Genomic DNA, 19,343 nt, shown 5'->3' with positions numbered 1-19,343 from the left:
CTCAGGCTGAGATACCTGTACAATCTCAGGCTGAGATACCTGTACGATCTCAGACTCAGATACCTGTACAATCTCAGGCTCCGATACCTGTACAATCTCAGGCTCAGATACCTGTACAATCTCAGGCTCAGATACCTGTACAATCTCAGGCTCAGACACCTGTACAATCTCAGGCTCAGACACCTGTACAATCTCAGGCTCCGATGCCTGTACAATCTCAGGCTGAGATACCTGCACAATCTCAGGCTGAGGTACCTGTACAGTCTCAGGCTCCGATACCTGTACAATCTCAGGCTCAGATACCTGTACAATCTCAGACTCAGATACCTGTACAATCTCAGGCTGAGATACCTGTACAATCTTAGGCTCCGATACCTGTACAATCTCAGGCTCCGATACCTGTACAATCTCAGGCTGAGATACCTGTACAATCTCAGGCTCAGATACCTGTACAATCTCAGGCTCAGATACCTGTACAATCGCAGGCTCCGATACCTGTACAATCTCAGGCTCAGATACCTGTACAATCTCAGGCTGAGATACCTGTACAATCTCAAGCTCAGATACCTGTACAATCTCAGGCTGAGATACCTGTACAATCTCAGGCTGAGATACCTGTACAATCTCAGGCTCAGATACCTGTAAAATCTCAGGCTGAGATACCTGTACAATCTCAGGCTCAGATACCTGTACAATCTCAGGCTCAGATACCTGTACAATCTCAGGCTCAGATACCTGTACAATCTCAGACTGAGATACCTGTACAATCTCAGGCTCAGATACCTGTACAATCTCAGGCTCAGATACCTGTACAATCTCAGGCTCAGATACCTGTACAATCTCAGGCTCAGATACCTGTACAATCTCAGGCTCAGATACCTGTACAATCTCAGGCTGAGATACCTGTACAATCTCAGACTCAGATACCTGTACAATCTCAGGCTCCGATACCTGTACAATCTCAGGCTCAGATACCTGTACAATCTCAGGCTGAGATACCTGTACAATCTCAGACTGGGATACCTGTACAATCTCAGGCTAAGATACCTGTACAATCTCAGACTGAGATACCTGTACAATCTCAGACTGAGATACCTGTACAATCTCAGGCTCAGATACCTGTACAATTTCAGGCTCAGATACCTGTACAATCTCAGGCTGAGATACCTGTACAATCTCAGGCTGAGATACCTGTACAATCTCAGGCTCAGATACCTGTACAATCTCAGGCTCCGATACCTGTACAATCTCAGGCTCAGATACCTGTACAATCTCAGGCTCCGATACCTGTACAATCTCAGGCTCCGATACCAGTACAATCTCAGGCTCAGATACCTGTACAATCTCAGGCTCAGATACCTGTACAATCTCAGGCTGAGATACCTGTACAATCTCAGGCTGAGATACCTGTACAATCTCAGGCTGAGATACCTGTACAATCTCAGGCTCCGATACCTGTACAATCTCAGGCGCCGATACTTGTACAATCTCAGGCTCCGATACCTGTACAATCTCAGGCTCAGATACCTGTACAATCTCAGACTCTGATACCTGTACAATCTCAGGCTCAGATACCTGTACAATCTCAGACTCAGATACCTGTACAATCTCAGGCTCAGATACCTGTACAATCTCAGGCTGAGATACCTGTACAATCTCAGGCTCCGATACCTGTACAATCTCAGGCTCCGATACCTGTACAATCTCAGGCTCAGATACCTGTACAATCTCAGACTGAGATACCTGTACAATCTCAGGCTCAGATACCTGTACAATCTCAGGCTCAGATACCTGTACAATCTCAGGCTCAGATACCTGTACAATGTCAGGCTCAGATACCTGTACAATCTCAGGCTCCGACACCTGTACAATCTCAGGCTGAGATACCTGTACAATCTCAAGCTCAGATACCTGTACAATCTCAGGCTGAGATACCTGTACAATCTCAGGCTGAGATACCTGTACAATCTCAGGCTCAGATACCTGTAAAATCTCAGGCTGAGATACCTGTACAATCTCAGGCTGAGATACCTGTACAATCTCAGGCTCAGATACCTGTAGAATCTCAGACTGAGATACCTGTACAATCTCAGGCTCAGATACCTGTACAATCTCAGGCTCAGATACCTGTACAATCTCAGGCTCAGATACCTGTACAATCTCAGGCTGAGATACCTGTACAATCTCAGGCTGAGATACCTGTACAATCTCAGGCTCAGATACCTGTACAACCTCAGGCTCAGATACCTGTACAATCTCAGGCTCAGATACCTGTACAATCTCAGGCTCAGATACCTGTACAATCTCAGGCTGAGATACCTGTACAATCTCAGGCTCAGATACCTGTACAATCTCAGGCTCAGATACCTGTACAACCTCAGGCTCCGATACCTGTACAATCTCAGGCTCAGATACCTGTACAATCTCAGGCTCAGATACCTGTACAATCTCAGGCTCAGATACCTGTACAATCTCAGGCTCAGATACCTGTACAATCTCAGGCTCAGGTGAGGATGGATGTGTCAACTGTTTGCAGCAGCAGCAATTTCTAAACATGTTCAACTGTGCTAAAAAGGGCCTGCGTTACCTAGCAACCTTCAAAATGAAGTCGTATCCCAATTTCGGCGCCTACGATTGGCTTTTGTACCTTGTCGGCGGAATTGTTGATTGTTCTGCAATGGGTAGAAACTGTCAATTAAAGGAATCTTGACCAATCATGAGGCTGATTCTATGTGGGGTACAATGCTGTCATAAGAACATTCTGATTGGTGAGTCACTGACTTATTCCTGAAGTGGTTGGGATGGGCTGAGGATAGGGATAGCTAAAGAGCTTCCAGCACAGGCACGATGGGCCCAATGTCCTCCTTCCGTATTGTATCATTCTATGATTCTGTATCATTTTAAGTGTTAGAAATTTTTTTATTAAAACCTTCTCATAGAATCTTACATGATAGAAGGAGGCCATTCGGCCCATTGTGCCTGTGCCGGCTCTTTGAAAGAGCTCTCCAATTAGTCCCACTCCCTGCACTTTCCCCACAGCCCTGCAAATTAATCCTCTTCAAGCACATGTCCAATTGTCTTTCAAAGTTCCAATGGAATCTGATTCCACCACCCTTTGAAGTACAGGAAACTCTTTGGTATCCGGGACCGGCATGTTGCCGGTTGATCAAAAATTCTGGATGACGGAGAGGGTTATCTACCGAGGCTATTTTTAACAAAGAAAAATTTAAAAATCAAGAAATGTGCAGTATACAGTAATTGGGTACTCACCTACAGAACGTTGTGTTAAATGGATGGTGGAAGATGCTTGATTAAGTACAGTACTGCCAGTTGAGGGTAATGCAATGCAATGACTGCCAGCAGCGTGGGAGACACACAGTACCCCTGTAAAATGGCGGATCAGAAGAGACTCCCGGCAGTGCGGGAGAGTCAGACTCCTGTTATTGAGGTGTTCGGACTTCCGACAGCGCCAAGAAGCCGAGGAGTGGCAGTTTGGAGAACTACCCCCACTGACTAACTCGACCACCGCGGGAGACTCGGACTCGGCAACATTGCCGGTTATTGAGGTGTTGTTTTCGGAGTGAGAATTTTGCCGGTTAATAGAGAATTCTGGATATTTAGGTGCCGTTTAAACGAGAGTTTCCTGTAGTGTGTTTCAGATCATAACAACTCTCTACAAAAAAATGTTAAATTTCCCCTCTGGATATTCTGCCAATTATTTTAAATCTGTGACCTCTGGTTACCGACCCACTTGTCAGAGGAAAGTTTCTCCCTACTTGCTATCAAAATCCCTCATAATTTTGAATGCCTCCATTAGGTCTCCCCTTAACCTTCTCTGCTCTAAGGAGAAAAATCCCCGCTTCTCCAATCTCTCCACATACCTGAAGCTCCTCATCCCTTGTATCATCGCAGTAAACCTCCTCTCTACCCTCTCCAAGGCCTTAACATCCTTCCTAAAGTGTGGTGCCCAGAATTGTACGCAATACTCCAGCTGAGGCCTAACCAGTGATTTATCTTTCCTTCTCCCCTGAAGGCGCTGACTCTTGCTGGGAAGCCTTCTAGCACCTCACCATTCTTCAGGTCTGAACCTAGACAGTGAGAGCGGGCAGGCTATTCAACTACTCACTGATGCTCAGATTGGGTTCCGCCAGGACCACTTGGCTTCAGACCTCATTACAGCCTTGGTCCAAACATGAACAAAAGTGCTGAATTCCAGAGGTGAAGGCAGCATTTGACCGAGTGTGGCACCAAGGGAGCCCCAGTAAAACTGAAGTCAATGGGGATCAGGGGAGGAAATTCTTTAGTGGCTAGAGTCAAGTTTTTGGGAGCCAATCATCTCAGCCCCAAGACACCATTGCAGGAGTTCCTCAGGGCAGTGTCCTAGGCCCAACCATCTTCAGCTGCTTCAATGGCCTTCCCCCCAACATAAGATCAGAAGTGGGGATGTTCACTGATGACTGCACAGTGTTCAGTGCCATTCACAATTCCTCAGGTAATGCAACAAGACCTGGATGACGTTCAGGCTTCGGCTATTAAGTGGCAGGTAACATTCGTGCCACACAAGTGCCAGGCAATGACCATCTCTACCCACCTCCCATGACAGTCAATGGCATTACCATCGCCAAATCCTCCACTGTCAATATCCTGGGCTGTCACCATTGACAAGAACTGACCTGGACCGACATATAAATACTGTGGCAACAAGAGCAGGTCAGAGGCTGGGCATTCTGTGATGAGTGGCTCACCTCCCGACTCCCCAAAGCCTCTCCACCACCTACAAGGCACAAGCCAGGTGTGTGATGGAATGCACTCCACTTACCTGGATGAGTGCAGCTGCAAGAAGCTCGACACCATCCAGGACAAAGCAACCCGTTTGATCGGCAGCCCATCCACCACCTCAAACATCCACTCCCTTCACCTGACTGCAGCGTGTACCACCTGATGCGCTTTGGGACGTCCCGAGGTTGTGAAAGGCGCTATCGAAATGCAAGTTCTTTCTTTTACACAGGCACAGGGGCGATCCTGCGATATGTGGAACAGCAGGAGACAAACTTGCGGTGTGGGGCTGAGTGTTAGAAAGAAAGACTTGCATTTCTATAGCGCCTTTCACGACCACCTGGCATCCCAAAGCGCTTTACAGCCAATGAAGCACTTTTTGAAGTGTGGTCGCTGTTGTAATGCAGGAAACGCGGCAGCCAATTTGCGCACAGCAAGCTCCCACAAACAGCAATGTGATAAATGTAATATATGTGGGTAGAACAAATGAAGGACAGACAGGGTGAGTTGCTCGTCAATGTGCTGGCTTTACTAGGCCAGAGCGAACTGAGCGTGCTCATACTAAACCATGTGATAAACCATGTGATAATACATTACACTGCTTTCCCCATTAAAAAAAATGTAGCTATTCCCCTCTCAAATACAACAAAACGATGGTCCCACCTTTCCCAGCATTACATGTACCACATAACACAAACTCCTGGCTTGTTCTCTTTTAAATAAACTACAAATCCAGTTTAAGGACAGGTTTGCGGCGCCTTCCCGATCTCCTTACTGAAGGTTTTGGTGTCCAACCAATTTTCGGGCCGTTTTGTTTTGGTTCTGAACTCAAAGGTGATCCTGTTTCTAGCTCAGACTTGGTTGAACCTGGTACGTCAGTCACTGAAGTCTGAACTGAGTCAAACTCATGTATGTGTTCCTGATCAAGTGGTTTAAGATCACGTCTTGGTTCATCTCCAGCAGAGATCATTTGATCTACATGAACACTTCGGATGGTGTCACCAATTTCAACCAAATATCTCGATATTGAGTTCAACAATTTCAGATCATAACCTCGGCCCCCATTACATTTTTACTTATATTTTTTATTCACACCTTTGTTTTGGCCTTTCTCCCCACCCCCCTTTCTTTTTTTTCTCTCTCCCACATGGCAGCTGTCTCCCATTCTGCCAGAACATTTCACACCTAATCTAGAGCCGTCTTTTGTCTCCACTAGTCCTATCACCATCTCGTCTCGTTTTCAATACCTCTTAATGTCTCTTCACTTCTCTTTTGTTCTCTCCCAGACCCCAAACTGGCCTTTTAATCTGTTTAATTTCCTGTGCCTTTTCAGTCTTGACAAAGGGTTTGACCCGAAACGTTGACTCTATTTCTCTCTCCACGATGTTGCCTGGCCTGCTGAGTTTTTCCAGCATTTTCTGTTGTTATTTCAACCAAATATCTCTTGGTTCCACCAACCTCTACTATGGTTCCTACATCCCACGTGTGTGAACTCGACTTGCCAGGGGGACTCAGAACACAAACACACTCCTTTTGTTTCAAACTGTGTTCTTTCGGATTGCTGTCATAATAATGTTTCTGACTCAACTGTTTCTGTTCAGCTCTTGAGGCCAAGTTTGGTTGAACAAGACTCAATCGTGTTCTCAATCTCCTCTTCATCAAGTGTTCTGCTGGGGTATGTCCAGTTGTAGTGTGCGGAGGAGTTCTGTACTTCAGCAAGAAATTTGCCAAACCTTGCTTCATGCTGAGTCCCGAACAACCCGGCAACACTTGCTTTTTGAGAGCTTCTTTCACTATTCTGACTGACCTTTCAGCTGCTCCATTTGAAGCTGGAGATCTGGTGGAACGAGAGTGTGTTTGATACTATAGCAAAATACTGCAGATGTTGGAAATCCGAAATAACAACAGAAAATGCTGGAAAAACTCAGCAGGTCAGGCAACATCCGTGGAGAGAAATTTGAGTTGACATTTCGGGTTCGACCCGAAACGTCAACTCAAATTTCTCTCCACGGATGTTGCCTGACCTGCTGAGTTTTTCCAGCATTTTCTGTTGTTATTTTGCGTGTTTGATACTGTTCCATTTCATGAATTCTTGGAATAGAACAGAATGGAACTGAGGGCCATTGTCAGAAACAAGCTCTTCAGGTAAGCCATGACATGCGAAGACAGACCTCAACTCATCTATGATACGTTCAGTTGTAGTATCTGAACCCACGTGTTTCACTTCAATCCACCTTGAGTGACTATCTACAAGTACCAGGAAATAATCATTTGCTTTCTCACAGGAGTCTATATGTACTCTCTGAAAAGGTCTACTTGGCCATGACCAGGGTTGTAGTGGAGTTTTGGGTGGTTTGTTTCTGCAATTTTGGCAAACCAGGCCTGTAAACAAAGCTTCTTGCAATTGATTTCATTCCGACAATCCCTGGATGCTCAGTATGAAGTTTGGCCAGAATTCTATCTCTCAAAGAAGTGGGTACCACCACTCTGTTTCCCCACTTGATACAACCTTGCTCACAAGACAATTCAGTACAACGGTTATGGAATGGTTTCAACTCTGTGTCCAGACACTGATCAGTCCATCCATTCAAGGGGTTTTCATTCACTCTTTTCAGTACTGAGTCCTTTTGAGTCTCATCTGCAATCTCAGTTGCATTCACGGCAAAGTCTTTGTCAACTGCACCAAGCGTTAAAATATCACCTTCACTCCCAACACACGAGTCTTCATGTGGCAACTTGGACAAGGCATCTGTGATTGTGTTCTGCTTTGAAGTGCGATATTCAATCGTGTAGTCATATTGTGACACCAACACTGCCCAATGTTGCATTCTTCATGCGGCCATTGCAGGGATGGCAGATTTGGGCCCCAATATTGCTAGGAGTGGTTTGTGATCGGTTATCAGGGTAAACTTTCTGATCAGGAACTGTTGAAATTTCTTGATTCCAAACACTATGGCTTCCTTTTCAATTTGCGCGTAGTTTCTTTCACTCTGTGAGGGTTCGCGATGCGAACGCGATTGGTTTCTCTTGGCTGTCATCCATTACGTGGCTTATGACAGCTCCCACACCATAGCTGGAAGAATCACACGCTAACTTAAGCTCACGCTCTGTGTCGTAGTGCACAAGTAGAGCATCACTAGAGAGACTTCTCTTACAAGCGTCGTAAGCTTCCTGTTGTGCTTTCATCCACTTCCACTGGACATCCTTCTTGAGGAGCTCGTGCAATGGGGCTAACATGGTCACTAACTCAGGTAAGAAACGTGCGTAGTACTGGACCATTCCAAGGAAAGATCATCACTCAGACACGTTCTGTGGCTTTGGAGCAGTGATGACAGCATCAACCTTTTCCTTCGCAGGTTGCAAGCCAGTTACATCAACATTCAGACCAAGGTCCACAATCTCGGGCTGCACAAAAGCACATTTGCTCCTTTTCAATTTGACATTGTGGGTATTTAACCTTTGAAGCACTATATCTAACACTTCTAGATTTCCTTCCTTGCTGCTTGTTGCGATCAGCACATCGTCTTGATTGTATAAGCAATTTGTAATTCCTTGCGAAATCTTATCCATCGTAGCCTGGAAGATTTTTGGGGGAGGACTTTACACCATATGGCAGCTCGGTGTATGAGTACAGTCCCTTGTGTGTGTTGATGGTGAGATACTGTTGACTTTCTTTGTCAACATTCAGCTGAGCGTAAGCGTGCGATAGGTCAGAAAACCTTTGACCCCGAGAGTGCTGCATACAAATCTTGTGATGTAGGTAACAGGTACTGCTCATCGTCAACTGCTTGGCTGATAGTAGCTTTGTAGTCACCGCACAAGCGTACAGTTTGTCTGCTTTGGGCACTACCACAATCGGGGTAGCCCCTTCACTTTTGTCAGTTTTTCCTAGCGTTCCTTCCTCTTTGAGCTTCACTAGCTCTTCCTCCACCTGACTTTTCAATGCACAGGGGACCGGCCTTGCCTTACAATAGACAGGCTTTGCATTGGACTTGATGCAGATATGTGCGTCATACCCAGTGATGCCCTCATAACTGTCTGTGAACATGCTTTCGTACTTGTTCAGCATTGTGTCGAGTCGCTTCTTTGAAGCATCTACACTGAAGATGTTTTTCCAGTCTAGTTTTAACTTTCTCAACCAGTCTTTGCCCATGAGGGTTGGCCTGTTGTAGCTCGCTACAATAATAGGCAGCTTTACTGACTGGCCATTGTGCTGAACTGTACATTCCATTTCTCCACATGTCTCTAGGATTTCTCCGGAGTAGGTTTTTAACTCTACAGTACTCTGTCAGTGGTATTTGATTAAACTTACTCTCATATGTGTCCTTATTCATGATAGAGCAGTCCGCCGCCGTGTTCATACACATATCAATATATTGCTCGTTGATCAAAAGTTTTGTACAGAAGTCTTTCTCACGACTGCTAGTATTGCTGCTATTGGCATAGATACTGTAGCTGCCTAGTTCTTCAACATCAGGTGTGTTCACTTCAATATTGTGAATTCCTCCCTTTTGTTGTCGCTGCTTTGCATTGCCACTAGAATGGTTCTTACTTCCTGCTTTTGATCTCGCTCTGCACGCTGTTAAAATATGGCCTTGCTTCTGGCAGTGAAAACACTTTGCATTTCTATATTGACAGGACTGTGGTGAGTGATTTCCATTGTAGCGATAACAATTCACTGAACTGCTCCGACTGACATGCTTTGGACTCAATCTCACAACTTTAGGTTTGGCGGTGGTTTTGTGACTGTAGACCTCAGCTGCACTGTCACTTGAGTTGGACGGAGCTCCCGAGCAGTCTTAGACGCTGTCTCCATCGATAGGGCAATTTTGCATGCTATGTCAAACATTAGGTTTGGAGTGTTCAGTAACTTGGACCGTGTGCGCTCCTCCACCAGTCCACACACAAACTTATCTCACAACGCACGATCCAACAACATGCTGAAGCTACAATTCAAAGACAGGCTCTTAAGACCGACAACACACTCACTGATGGTTTCACTTTGATTTTGGTTTCTGGTACCAAACTTATAGCTCTCTGCTATTTCTAAGGGCTTTGGGTCGAAATGGTCCTCGAGTTTCTCGACACTGTCTTCAAACGAAGCATCCTTCGCTTTCCCTAGCGCGAGTAGGTTTGTCAACATTCCGTAGACATCTGGCCCGATCTCCGTTAGAAAAATTGCTTTTTTACGTTCATGAATTACTTTATTTTGCACTTGAACATTCTCATCTGCACCTTCAGTCTCAATAATGTTATTGGCCCTAAAAAACATCTCCATCCGCTCAATATAAGAACTGAATGGTTCGTGAGCTCGGTCATACAGGCCGAGGCTTCCGATGAACCCTGTAGGCACGGCCATGATTGTCCCGATCCCGTTGAACAGTGACTCAGCCGCTACCTGTGTACCTGTGGGAATCAGCGCCGCTGTTGCTGTGTATACACACACACGAAGGCTCAGCACAGACGATTCTGCATCAGCATTAACAGTAAAACATCGCAAAAAATTCAGTTTAGGTGTCACAAATTCACCTTAAACTTTTCCACTCGAAGGTTGAACATGGTGTCCTTCCATGATCCCTAAAAATGGCTTTGGAATCCCATCCTCATCACCGAAAATGTAATATAAGTGGGTGGAACAAATGAAGGACAGAGACGGTGAGCTGCGAGTCCATGTGCTTGTTTACTAGGCCAGAGCGAACAACTGAGCATGCTCATACCAAACCATGTGACAAACCATGTGCTAATACATTACAATAATAATGACCAAAGACTCTGTTTTAGTGATGTTGATTGAGGGATAAATATTGGCCCAGGACACCGGGGAGAACTCCCCTGCTCTTCTTCAAAATAGTGCCATGGGATTTTTTACGTCCACCTGAGAGGGCAGACGGGACCTCGATTTAATGTCTCCTCCAAAAGACGGCACCTCCGACACTGCAGCGCTCCCTCAGTGCTGCGCTGGGCGTGTTGGCCTGGATTTTGCGCTGGGATGGGGCTCGAACCCACAACCGCTGAGCCACGGCTGACACTGTTAGCAGCCTCCCCATAACAAGGGGAAAGGGAAAAATCAGCGCAGGGACCAACTCCCCCTCCCAGTCCCCCCCTCATCCTAGTGGCCAGGCACTGGCAGAGAGCAGCAAGCACGTTCCTCTGCCTCTGAGCGAAGGCTTGGACTGTGCCAGGGAGCAATCTAAAGAGGAGAGGGAAATAAAATGTAGGAACATTTTCTTTCAAGCAGAGATCCAGATTGTCCTACTTACCTGAGCAAATGGGGTCACAATCATGTCTTCTGTGTGGCTGAATAGAAAAACAAATCAACAGAGTTAGAACATAGACTCTACACACGGTTAACGCAGTGCGCACTTACATTGAACATAGACTCTACACTGAACGAACATAGACTGAACACATCGAACGTACAGTCTACACACACTTAACATAGACTACATATATTTAACGTAGAATCTACACAAGCTGAACAGAAATTGCACACACATTGAACGTAAATAAAGAAAGACTTGCATTTCTATAGCGCCTTTCACGACCACTGGACGTCCCAAAGGGCTTTACAGCCAATGAAGTACTTTTTGAAGTGTAGTCACTGTTGTAATGTGGGAAATGCGGCAGCCAATTTGTGCACAGCAAGCTCCCACAAACAGCAATGTGATAAATGACCAGATCATCTGTTTTTGTGATGCTGATTACACTCCTGTGAAGCGCCTTGGGACATTTCATTACGTTAAAGGTGCTATATAAATATAAGTTGTTGTTGTTGATTGAGGGATAAATATTGGTCACCAGGGAGAACTCCCCTGCTCTTCTTCAAATAGTGCCGCGTGATCTTTTATGTCCACTGAGAGGGCAGACGGGGCCTTGATTTAACATTTCAACTGAAAGACGGCACCTCCGACAGTGCGGCACTCCCTCAGTACTGCACTGGGAGTGTCAGCCTAGATTTTCGTGCTCAAGTCTCTGGAGTGAGACTTGAACCCACAACCTTGACTCTCAGATGAGAGTGCGCTACCCACTGGGCCACACCCACAGTAGACTATACACACACTGAACACAGCTTCCCTGGAATATACAACACGCTACGAATTGGCAAAGTAGTAAATAAGTTAATGATTCGTCAATAAATCGATTGCACTACATTCTTAAGTTGCAATCAGATGCGGGTCTGTCATGGGGTCAGTTGTTAATTCTCACCCAACTGGTCCTACTTGCATGTCAGGACCTTTCTAGTCTTCTAATCCACCGTGCCTGAACTCTGGCCATTGCTGTACAAGCTGCTTCTGTTTGTCAGCTAATAGATAGTGGCGGAATCTGTGGCTGCAACACATTTCAGCTGTAGAAAAGTGGATATATGTCTTCACAGTCTTAGAAACATAGAAAAATAGGAGCAGGAGTCGGCCATTCGGCCCTTCGAGCCTGCTCCGCCATTCAATATGATCAGGGCTGATCCGCTATCTCAATACCATATTCCCACTCTCTCCCCATACCCCTTGATGCCTTTTGTGTCTAGAAATCTATCTATCTCCTTCTTAAATATATTCAGTGACTTGGCCTCCACAGCCTTCTGTGGTAGAGAATTCCACAGGTTCACCACCCTCTGAGTGAAGAAATTTCTCCTCATCTCAGGGAGCAGCGAGGAGGAGCCTGGCTTAAAAACCGGCGGCAGTTGCGAGGCCCGACCACTCGGAGCAGCAGGGAGCAGCGAGGAGGAGCCCGGCTTAAAAACCGGCGGCAGTTGCGAGGCCCGACCACTCGGAGCAGCAGGGAGCAGCGAGGAGGAGCCCGGCTTAAAAACCGGCGGCAGTTGCGAGGCCCGACCACTCGGAGCAGCAGGGAGCAGCGAGGAGGAGCCCGGCTTAAAAACCGGCGGCAGTTGCGAGGCCCGACCACTCGGAGCAGCAGGGAGCAGCGAGGAGGAGCCCGGCTTAAAAACCGGCGGCAGTTGCGAGGCCCGACCACTCGGAGCAGCAGGGAGCAGCGAGGAGGAGCCCGGCTTAAAAACCGGCGGCAGTTGCGAGGCCCGACCACTCGGAGCAGCAGGGAGCAGCGAGGAGGAGCCCGGCTTAAAAACCGGCGGCAGTTGCGAGGCACACCAAATCAACAGCAGAGGAGAAAGCTGGTGCAGTCGGGAGAGCAGGAGGCCAGTAACTGCTGGTGCAGTCGGGAGAGCAGGAGGCCAGTAACTGGTGAGTTTAAAAGCTCACCTTTCGCGGGCTTTTTCTTTCACAGCTGGTGCAGTCGGGAGAGCAGGAGGCCAGTAACTGGTGAGTTTAAAAGCTCACCTTTCGCGGGCTTTTTCTTTCACAGCTGGTGCAGTCGGGAGAGCAGGAGGCCAGTAACTCTTATATAGGTGGAGCTGTTGCTAAACCCGAAACACTACAGTGTAGTGTCTCCCACCCTTCCACCTCCTCTAACCTTTTAGGGGTTAGGGGAAGTTGAAAAGGTAGGTTCAATTTATTTTATTTCAGGAGCCTAACCTAGGTGGAAAAGGTTCCAGGACAGGAGGCGGCAGTGAAAATACAACACCAGAAAACAGGTAGGTGACTGGTTGGTGAGTACTTTCACAAACTTATTCTAAGTAGAATTCAATAATTAAGCTAAATCGTAGTAAATAAAAGGGTATTGTAAGGGTTAAGTCATGGAAGGGCAGCTCGGACCCGTGTCATGCTCCTCCTGTGCCATGTGGGAAATCAGGGACACTGTCCCTGACAACTATGTGTGCAGGAAATGTGTCCAGCTGCAGCTCCTAGCGGACCGCATGGCGGCGCTGGAGCTGCGAATGGACTCACTCTGGAGCATACGCGATGCTGAGGATGTTGTGGATAGCACATTCAGTGAGTTGGTCACACCGCAGGTAAAGGCTAGCTCAGACAGTAAATGGGTGACCAAAAGGCAGGGTAAAGGCAGGAAGGTAGTGCAGGAGTCACCTGCGGTCATCTCCCTCCAAAACAGGTTTACCGTTTTGGGTACTGTTGGGGGAGATGACTTATCAGGGGAAGGCACCAGCAGCCAGGTTCAGGGCACCATGACTGGCTCTGCTGTACAGAAGGGCGGGAAAAAGAGGGATAGGGCTATAGTGATAGGGGATTCAATTGTAAGGGGGATAGATAGGAGTTTCTGTGGCCGAGACCAAGACTCCAAGATGGTATGTTGCCTCCCTGGTGCAAGGGTCAAGGATGTCTCGGAGCGGGTGCAGAGCATTCTGAAGGGGGAGGGGGATCAGCCAGTTGTCGTGGTACATGTAGGTACCAACGATGTAGGTAAAAAGAGGGAGGAGGTCCTACAAGCTGAATTTAGGGAGTTAGGAGCTAAATTGAAAAGTAGGACCTCAAAGGTAGTAATCTCTGGATTGCTACCAGTGCCACGAGCTAATAAGTTTAGAGAGAGTAAGATAGATAAGCTAAATACGTGGCTTGAGCAGTGGTGCAAGGGAGAGGGATTTAAATTCTTGAGGCATTGGAACCAGTTCTTGGGGAGGAGTGACCTGTACCAAGGGGACGGTCTACACCTGAACTGTGAGGGAGCCGATGTCCTCGGGGTAATATTTTCTAGGGCGGTTCGGGAGGATTTAAACTAATTTGGCAGGGGGATGGGAACCTAGGTAGTGGAAAAGAGGGAAGTCATATGAAGTCAGAAATAGATGGTAGAAAGGTGAGAAGCAATAAGCAAAGGAGAGAAACACAAAGGGCCAAACTAATTCATAATGAGAGTGTGAAAAAAGCAAGCCTGAAGGCTTTGTATCTTAATGCTAGAAGCATTAGGAACAAGGTGGATGAATTAGTTGTGGAAATAGAGGTAAACAAGTATGATTTGATTGGGATTACAGAAACGTGGCTGCAGGGTGGGCAAGGCTGGGAACTTAACATCCAGGGATATACAATATTTAGGAAGGATCGGCAAAAAGGTAGGGGAGGTGGGGTAGCATTGCTGGTAAAGGAGGGGATTAATGCAATGGAAAGGAAGGATATTAACTCGGATGAAACGGAATCTGTATGGGTAGAAATGAGAAATAGCAAGGGGAGGAAAACGTTAGTGGGTGTGATATATAGGCCTCCAAATAGTAATATGGAGGTGAGGGAAGGCATAAAAAGGGAAATTAGAGAAGCGTGCGATAAGAGCACAGCTGTCATCATGGGTGACTTTAATTTACATATTGATTGGACTACCCAAATTAGTAAAAATTCTGAGGAGGAGGAATTCCTGGAATGTTTTCGGGACGGTTATCTGGACCAATATGTCGAGGAGCCGACTCGAGATCAGGCCATTTTAGACTGGGTATTGTGCAATGAGAAGGGACTTATCAGCAATCTTCTTGTACGAGGCCCCTTGGGTCAGAGCGATCATAATATGATCGAGCTCTCAGTCGAGATGGAGAGTGAGGAAATTGAATCAGAGACTAAGGTCCAGAACTTAAATAAAGGGAATTACGAGGGTATGAGACGGGAATTGGGTAAGATTGATTGGGTGGTGTTTCTGGGGGGATTGACAGTGGATAGACAATGGCAAGCATTCAAAGATAGAATGGAAGAATTCCAGAACATGTTTATACCGGTTTGGCATAAAAATAAACCTAAAAAGGTGACTCAACCGTGGATAACGAGGGAAATTAGGGACAGCATAAAATCAAAAAAAAGGGCATATCAACTGGCAAAAAAAAGCACCAGACCGGAAGATTGGGGGCAGTACAGGATACAGCAAAAGAGGACAAAGGGATTAATCAGGAAGGGGAAAATAGAATACGAAAGTAAACTTGCAGCAAACATAAAGACAGACTGCAAAAGCTTTTATCGGTATATCAGGAGGAAAAGACTGGTAAAATCCCAAGTCGGTCCCTTGCAGTCCGATTCGGGAGAATATATAATGGAGAATAAGGAAATGGCAGACCAATTAAACTCATACTTTGGTTCTGTATTCACAAAGGAGGACACAAATAACCTCCCAGGAATATCGGCAAACATAGGGACTAATGAGAGGGAGGAGCTGACAGAAATTAGTATCTCTAGGGATATGGTGTTGGGTAAGTTGAGGGGACTGAAGGCCGACAAATCCCCGGGGCCTGATAAACTACATCCTAGGGTACTTAAGGAGGTGGCCCTGGAGATTGCAGATGCTCTAAGGATCATCTTCCGGAACTCCATTGACTCGGGAACAGTACCCGTGGATTGGAGGGTAGCTAATGTTACCCCAATATTTAAAAAGGGGGGTAGAGAGAAAGCAGGGAATTATAGACCAGTAAGCCTTACATCGGTTGTGGGCAAAATGCTAGAGTCCATTATTAAGGATAAAATAGCGGAGCACTTGACAAATGGGGAAAGGATCGGACAGAGTCAACATGGATTTACAAAGGGTAAATCGTGTTTGACTAATCTGCTGGAATTTTTTGAGGAAGTAACTGGTAAAATAGATGGGGGAGAGCCAGTGGATGTGGTGTACCTTGACTTCCAGAAAGCCTTCGATAAGGTTCCACACAAAAGATTATCATGCAAAATTAAGGCTCATGGGATTGGGGGCAAAGTATTAACGTGGATAGAGAACTGGCTGGCGGATAGAAAACAGAGAGTTGGAATAAACGGCTCGTTTTCGGAGTGGCAGGCAGTGACCAGCGGGGTGCCGCAAGGATCTGTCCTGGGACCCCAGCTGTTCACAATATATATAAATGATCTGGATCAGGGAATTGGATGCAATATTTCCAAATTCGCTGACGACACTAAACTAGGAGGAGGGGTGGGCTCTGATGAGGATGTCAGGAGGCTACAGTGCGATTTGGACAGGTTGGGGGAATGGGCGGATACGTGGCAGATGCACTATAATGTGGATAAATGCGAGGTTATCCACTTTGGGGGTAAAAACAGGAGGGTAGATTATTATCTAAATGGCAATAGATTGGGAGATGGGGAAGTGCAGAGGGACCTGGGTGTTCTTGTGCACCAGTCACTGAAGGAGAGCATGCAGGTGCAACAGGCAATTAAGAAGGCAAATGGTATGTTGGCCTTCATATCAAGGGGGTTCGAGTATAGGAATAGGGATACCTTACTACAGCTGTACAAGGTGCTGGTGAGACCGCATCTGGAGTATTGTGTACAGTTTTGGTCGCCCCATCTGCGGAAGGATGTTCTTGCCATGGAAAGAGTGCAACGGCGATTCACCAGGCTGATACCTGGAATGGCGGGAATGACCTACGAAGAGAGATTAAATAGTTTGGGCTTGTACTCACTGGAGTTTAGAAGATTGAGAGGGGATCTCATCGAAACATATAAAATTATGGCAGGCCTGGACAGGCTGAATTCAGAGAGAATGTTTCCAATGGCCGGGGAGCACAGAACCAGGGGCCACAGTCTAAAAATAGCGGGCAAATCATTTAAAACAGAGATGAGGAAGAATTTCTTCACTCAAAGAGTGGTGAGCCTGTGGAATTCCCTGCCACAGAGGGCTGTGAAGGCTAATTCAATAAATATTTTCAAGAGAGAATTGGATATATTTCTGAAGGCTAAGGGGATTAAGGGTTACGGAGAAAAGGCGGGGACGGGGTACTGAACTGGTAAGATCAGCTATGATCTCAGACGAAGATCAGCCATGATCTCATTGAATGGCGGAGCAGGCTCGAAGGGCCGAATGGCCTACTCCTGTTCCTATCTCTATGTTTCTATGTTTCTAAATGTCCTACCCCGTATCCTGAGACTATGACCCCTCGTTCTAGACCCCCCAGCCAGGGGAAACATCCTCCCTGCATCCAGTCTGTCTAGCCCTGTCAGAATTTTATACGTTTCAATGAGATCCCCTCTCATTCTTCTAAACTCTAGTGAATACAGGCCTAGTCAACCCAATCTCTCCTCATACGACAGTCCTGCCATCCCAGGAATCAGTCTGGTGAACCTTCGCTGCACTCCCTCTATGGCAAGTATATCCTTTCTTAGGTAAGGTGACCAAAACTGCAGACAGTACTCCAGGTGTGGTCTCACCAAGGCCCTATATTACTGTAGTAAGACATCCTTGCTCCTGTACTCAAATCCTCTTGCAATGAAGGCCAACATACCATTTGCCTTCCTAACTGCTTGCTGCACCTGCATGTTTGTTTTCAGTGACTGGTGTACAAGGACACCCAGGTCCCTCTGTACATCAACATTTCCCAATCTATCACTATTTAAATAATACTCTGCCTTTCTGTTTTTCCTACCGAAGTGGATAACTTCACATTTATCCACGTTATACTGCATCTGCCATGTATTTGCCCACTCACTCAACTTGTCTAAATCGCCTTGAAGCCTCTTTGCATCCTCCTCACAACTCACAATCCCACCTAGTTTCGTGTCGTCAGCAAACTTGGAAATATTACATTTGGTTCCCTCATCCAAATCATTGATATATATTGTGAATAGCTGGGGCCCAAGCACTGATCCCTGCGGTACCCCACTAGTCACCGCCTGCCACCCCGAAAAAGACCCATTTATTCCTACTCTCTGTTTCCTGTCTGTTAACCAATTTTCAATCCATGCCAGTATATTACCCCCAATCCCATGTGCTTTAATTTTGCACACTAACCTCTTATGTGGGACTTTATCAAAGGCCTTCTGAAAATCCAAATACACCACATCCACTGGTTCTCCCTTATCTATTCTACCAGTTACATCCTCAAAAAACTCCAGTAGGTTTCTCAAACACGATTTCCCTTTCATAAATCCATGTTGACTTTGTCTATTCCCATTGATATTTTCTAAGTGTCCTGTTATCACATCCTTTATAATAGACTCCAGCATTTTCCCTACTACTGATGTTAGGCTAACCAGTCTGTAGTTCCATTTTCTCTCTCCCTCCTTTTTTAAATAGTGGGGTTACATTTGCCACCCTCCAATCTGCAGGAACTGTTCCATAATCTATAGAATTTTGGAAGATGAGAACCAATGCATCCACTATTTCCATGGCTACTGACGTAAGAAAACTACTAGGCACTTGGTCTAAGCGTTAAACAAAGCTTTAATCAACTGTTTTACAACATGGAGGTCTAGTTGTGTCCTTCACTAGTTCCTGTTAAGAATGTCCTGCGCAAGCTGGGCCCGTGCCCGAGTATTTATACTCTCCCTGGACAGCGCCGCTCGCAGGACACTCAGTATTATTTCATAAGTCTTTCTTTCATGAATGACTGATTCATGTCAGCTACCTCTTTTAGTACCCTGGGGATTTATCAGCTTTCAGTCCCATTAATTACTCCAGCACTATTTTTTTACTAATACTAATTTCCTTTAATTCCTCCTTCTCACTACATGGGATGGAAAGGACAAATGGTGGGCAGCTTTCTCACACTCCTGGATAAGGTCCAAGAAGAAGCTTGTCGTCTGAGCTGTAGTCCCTCTCTCGCCTCTCTCTGTACGTCACAGCCCTTCTTGCCTCTCTATATTATATCGATAGCTCCATGGCCAGTGCTCCGCTGAACTCTCCTAAACTCCACATCACACACATGCTCTTCATCATCTGCATCCTCACTTTGTTGAATTCAGGATTCCACGCACATTTCCTACACTAACTTATTTGCCAAAGACTGGAAATTGTTGCTCGCCTCA

General features: G+C 46.2%; 1 protein-coding gene across 6 annotated transcripts in view; it reads right to left on the bottom strand.

Moving 5' to 3' along the window:
* The window catches only part of LOC147107996 (3',5'-cyclic-AMP phosphodiesterase 4C-like), a 373,788-nt gene that overhangs the window by 69,841 nt on the left and 284,604 nt on the right, over positions 1 to 19,343 (bottom strand). For all 6 annotated transcript variants that reach the window (XM_086004381.1, XM_086004383.1, XM_086004382.1 and 3 more), the window contains one exon: positions 11,037 to 11,073. In XM_086004381.1, coding sequence (XP_085860507.1) covers positions 11,037 to 11,073 — 37 coding nt within the window. The remainder of the gene's footprint in view (positions 1 to 11,036; positions 11,074 to 19,343) is intronic.

The sequence above is a fragment of the Somniosus microcephalus genome, chromosome 13 (genome assembly GCF_052327205.1).
Source record: "Somniosus microcephalus isolate GS21.2 chromosome 13, FLI_Smic_1.0, whole genome shotgun sequence".
Classification (NCBI taxonomy): Eukaryota; Metazoa; Chordata; class Chondrichthyes; order Squaliformes; family Somniosidae; genus Somniosus; species Somniosus microcephalus.
The sequence above is the reverse complement of the archived record's forward strand: the minus strand, read 5'-3'. Positions and strand labels throughout refer to the sequence as shown.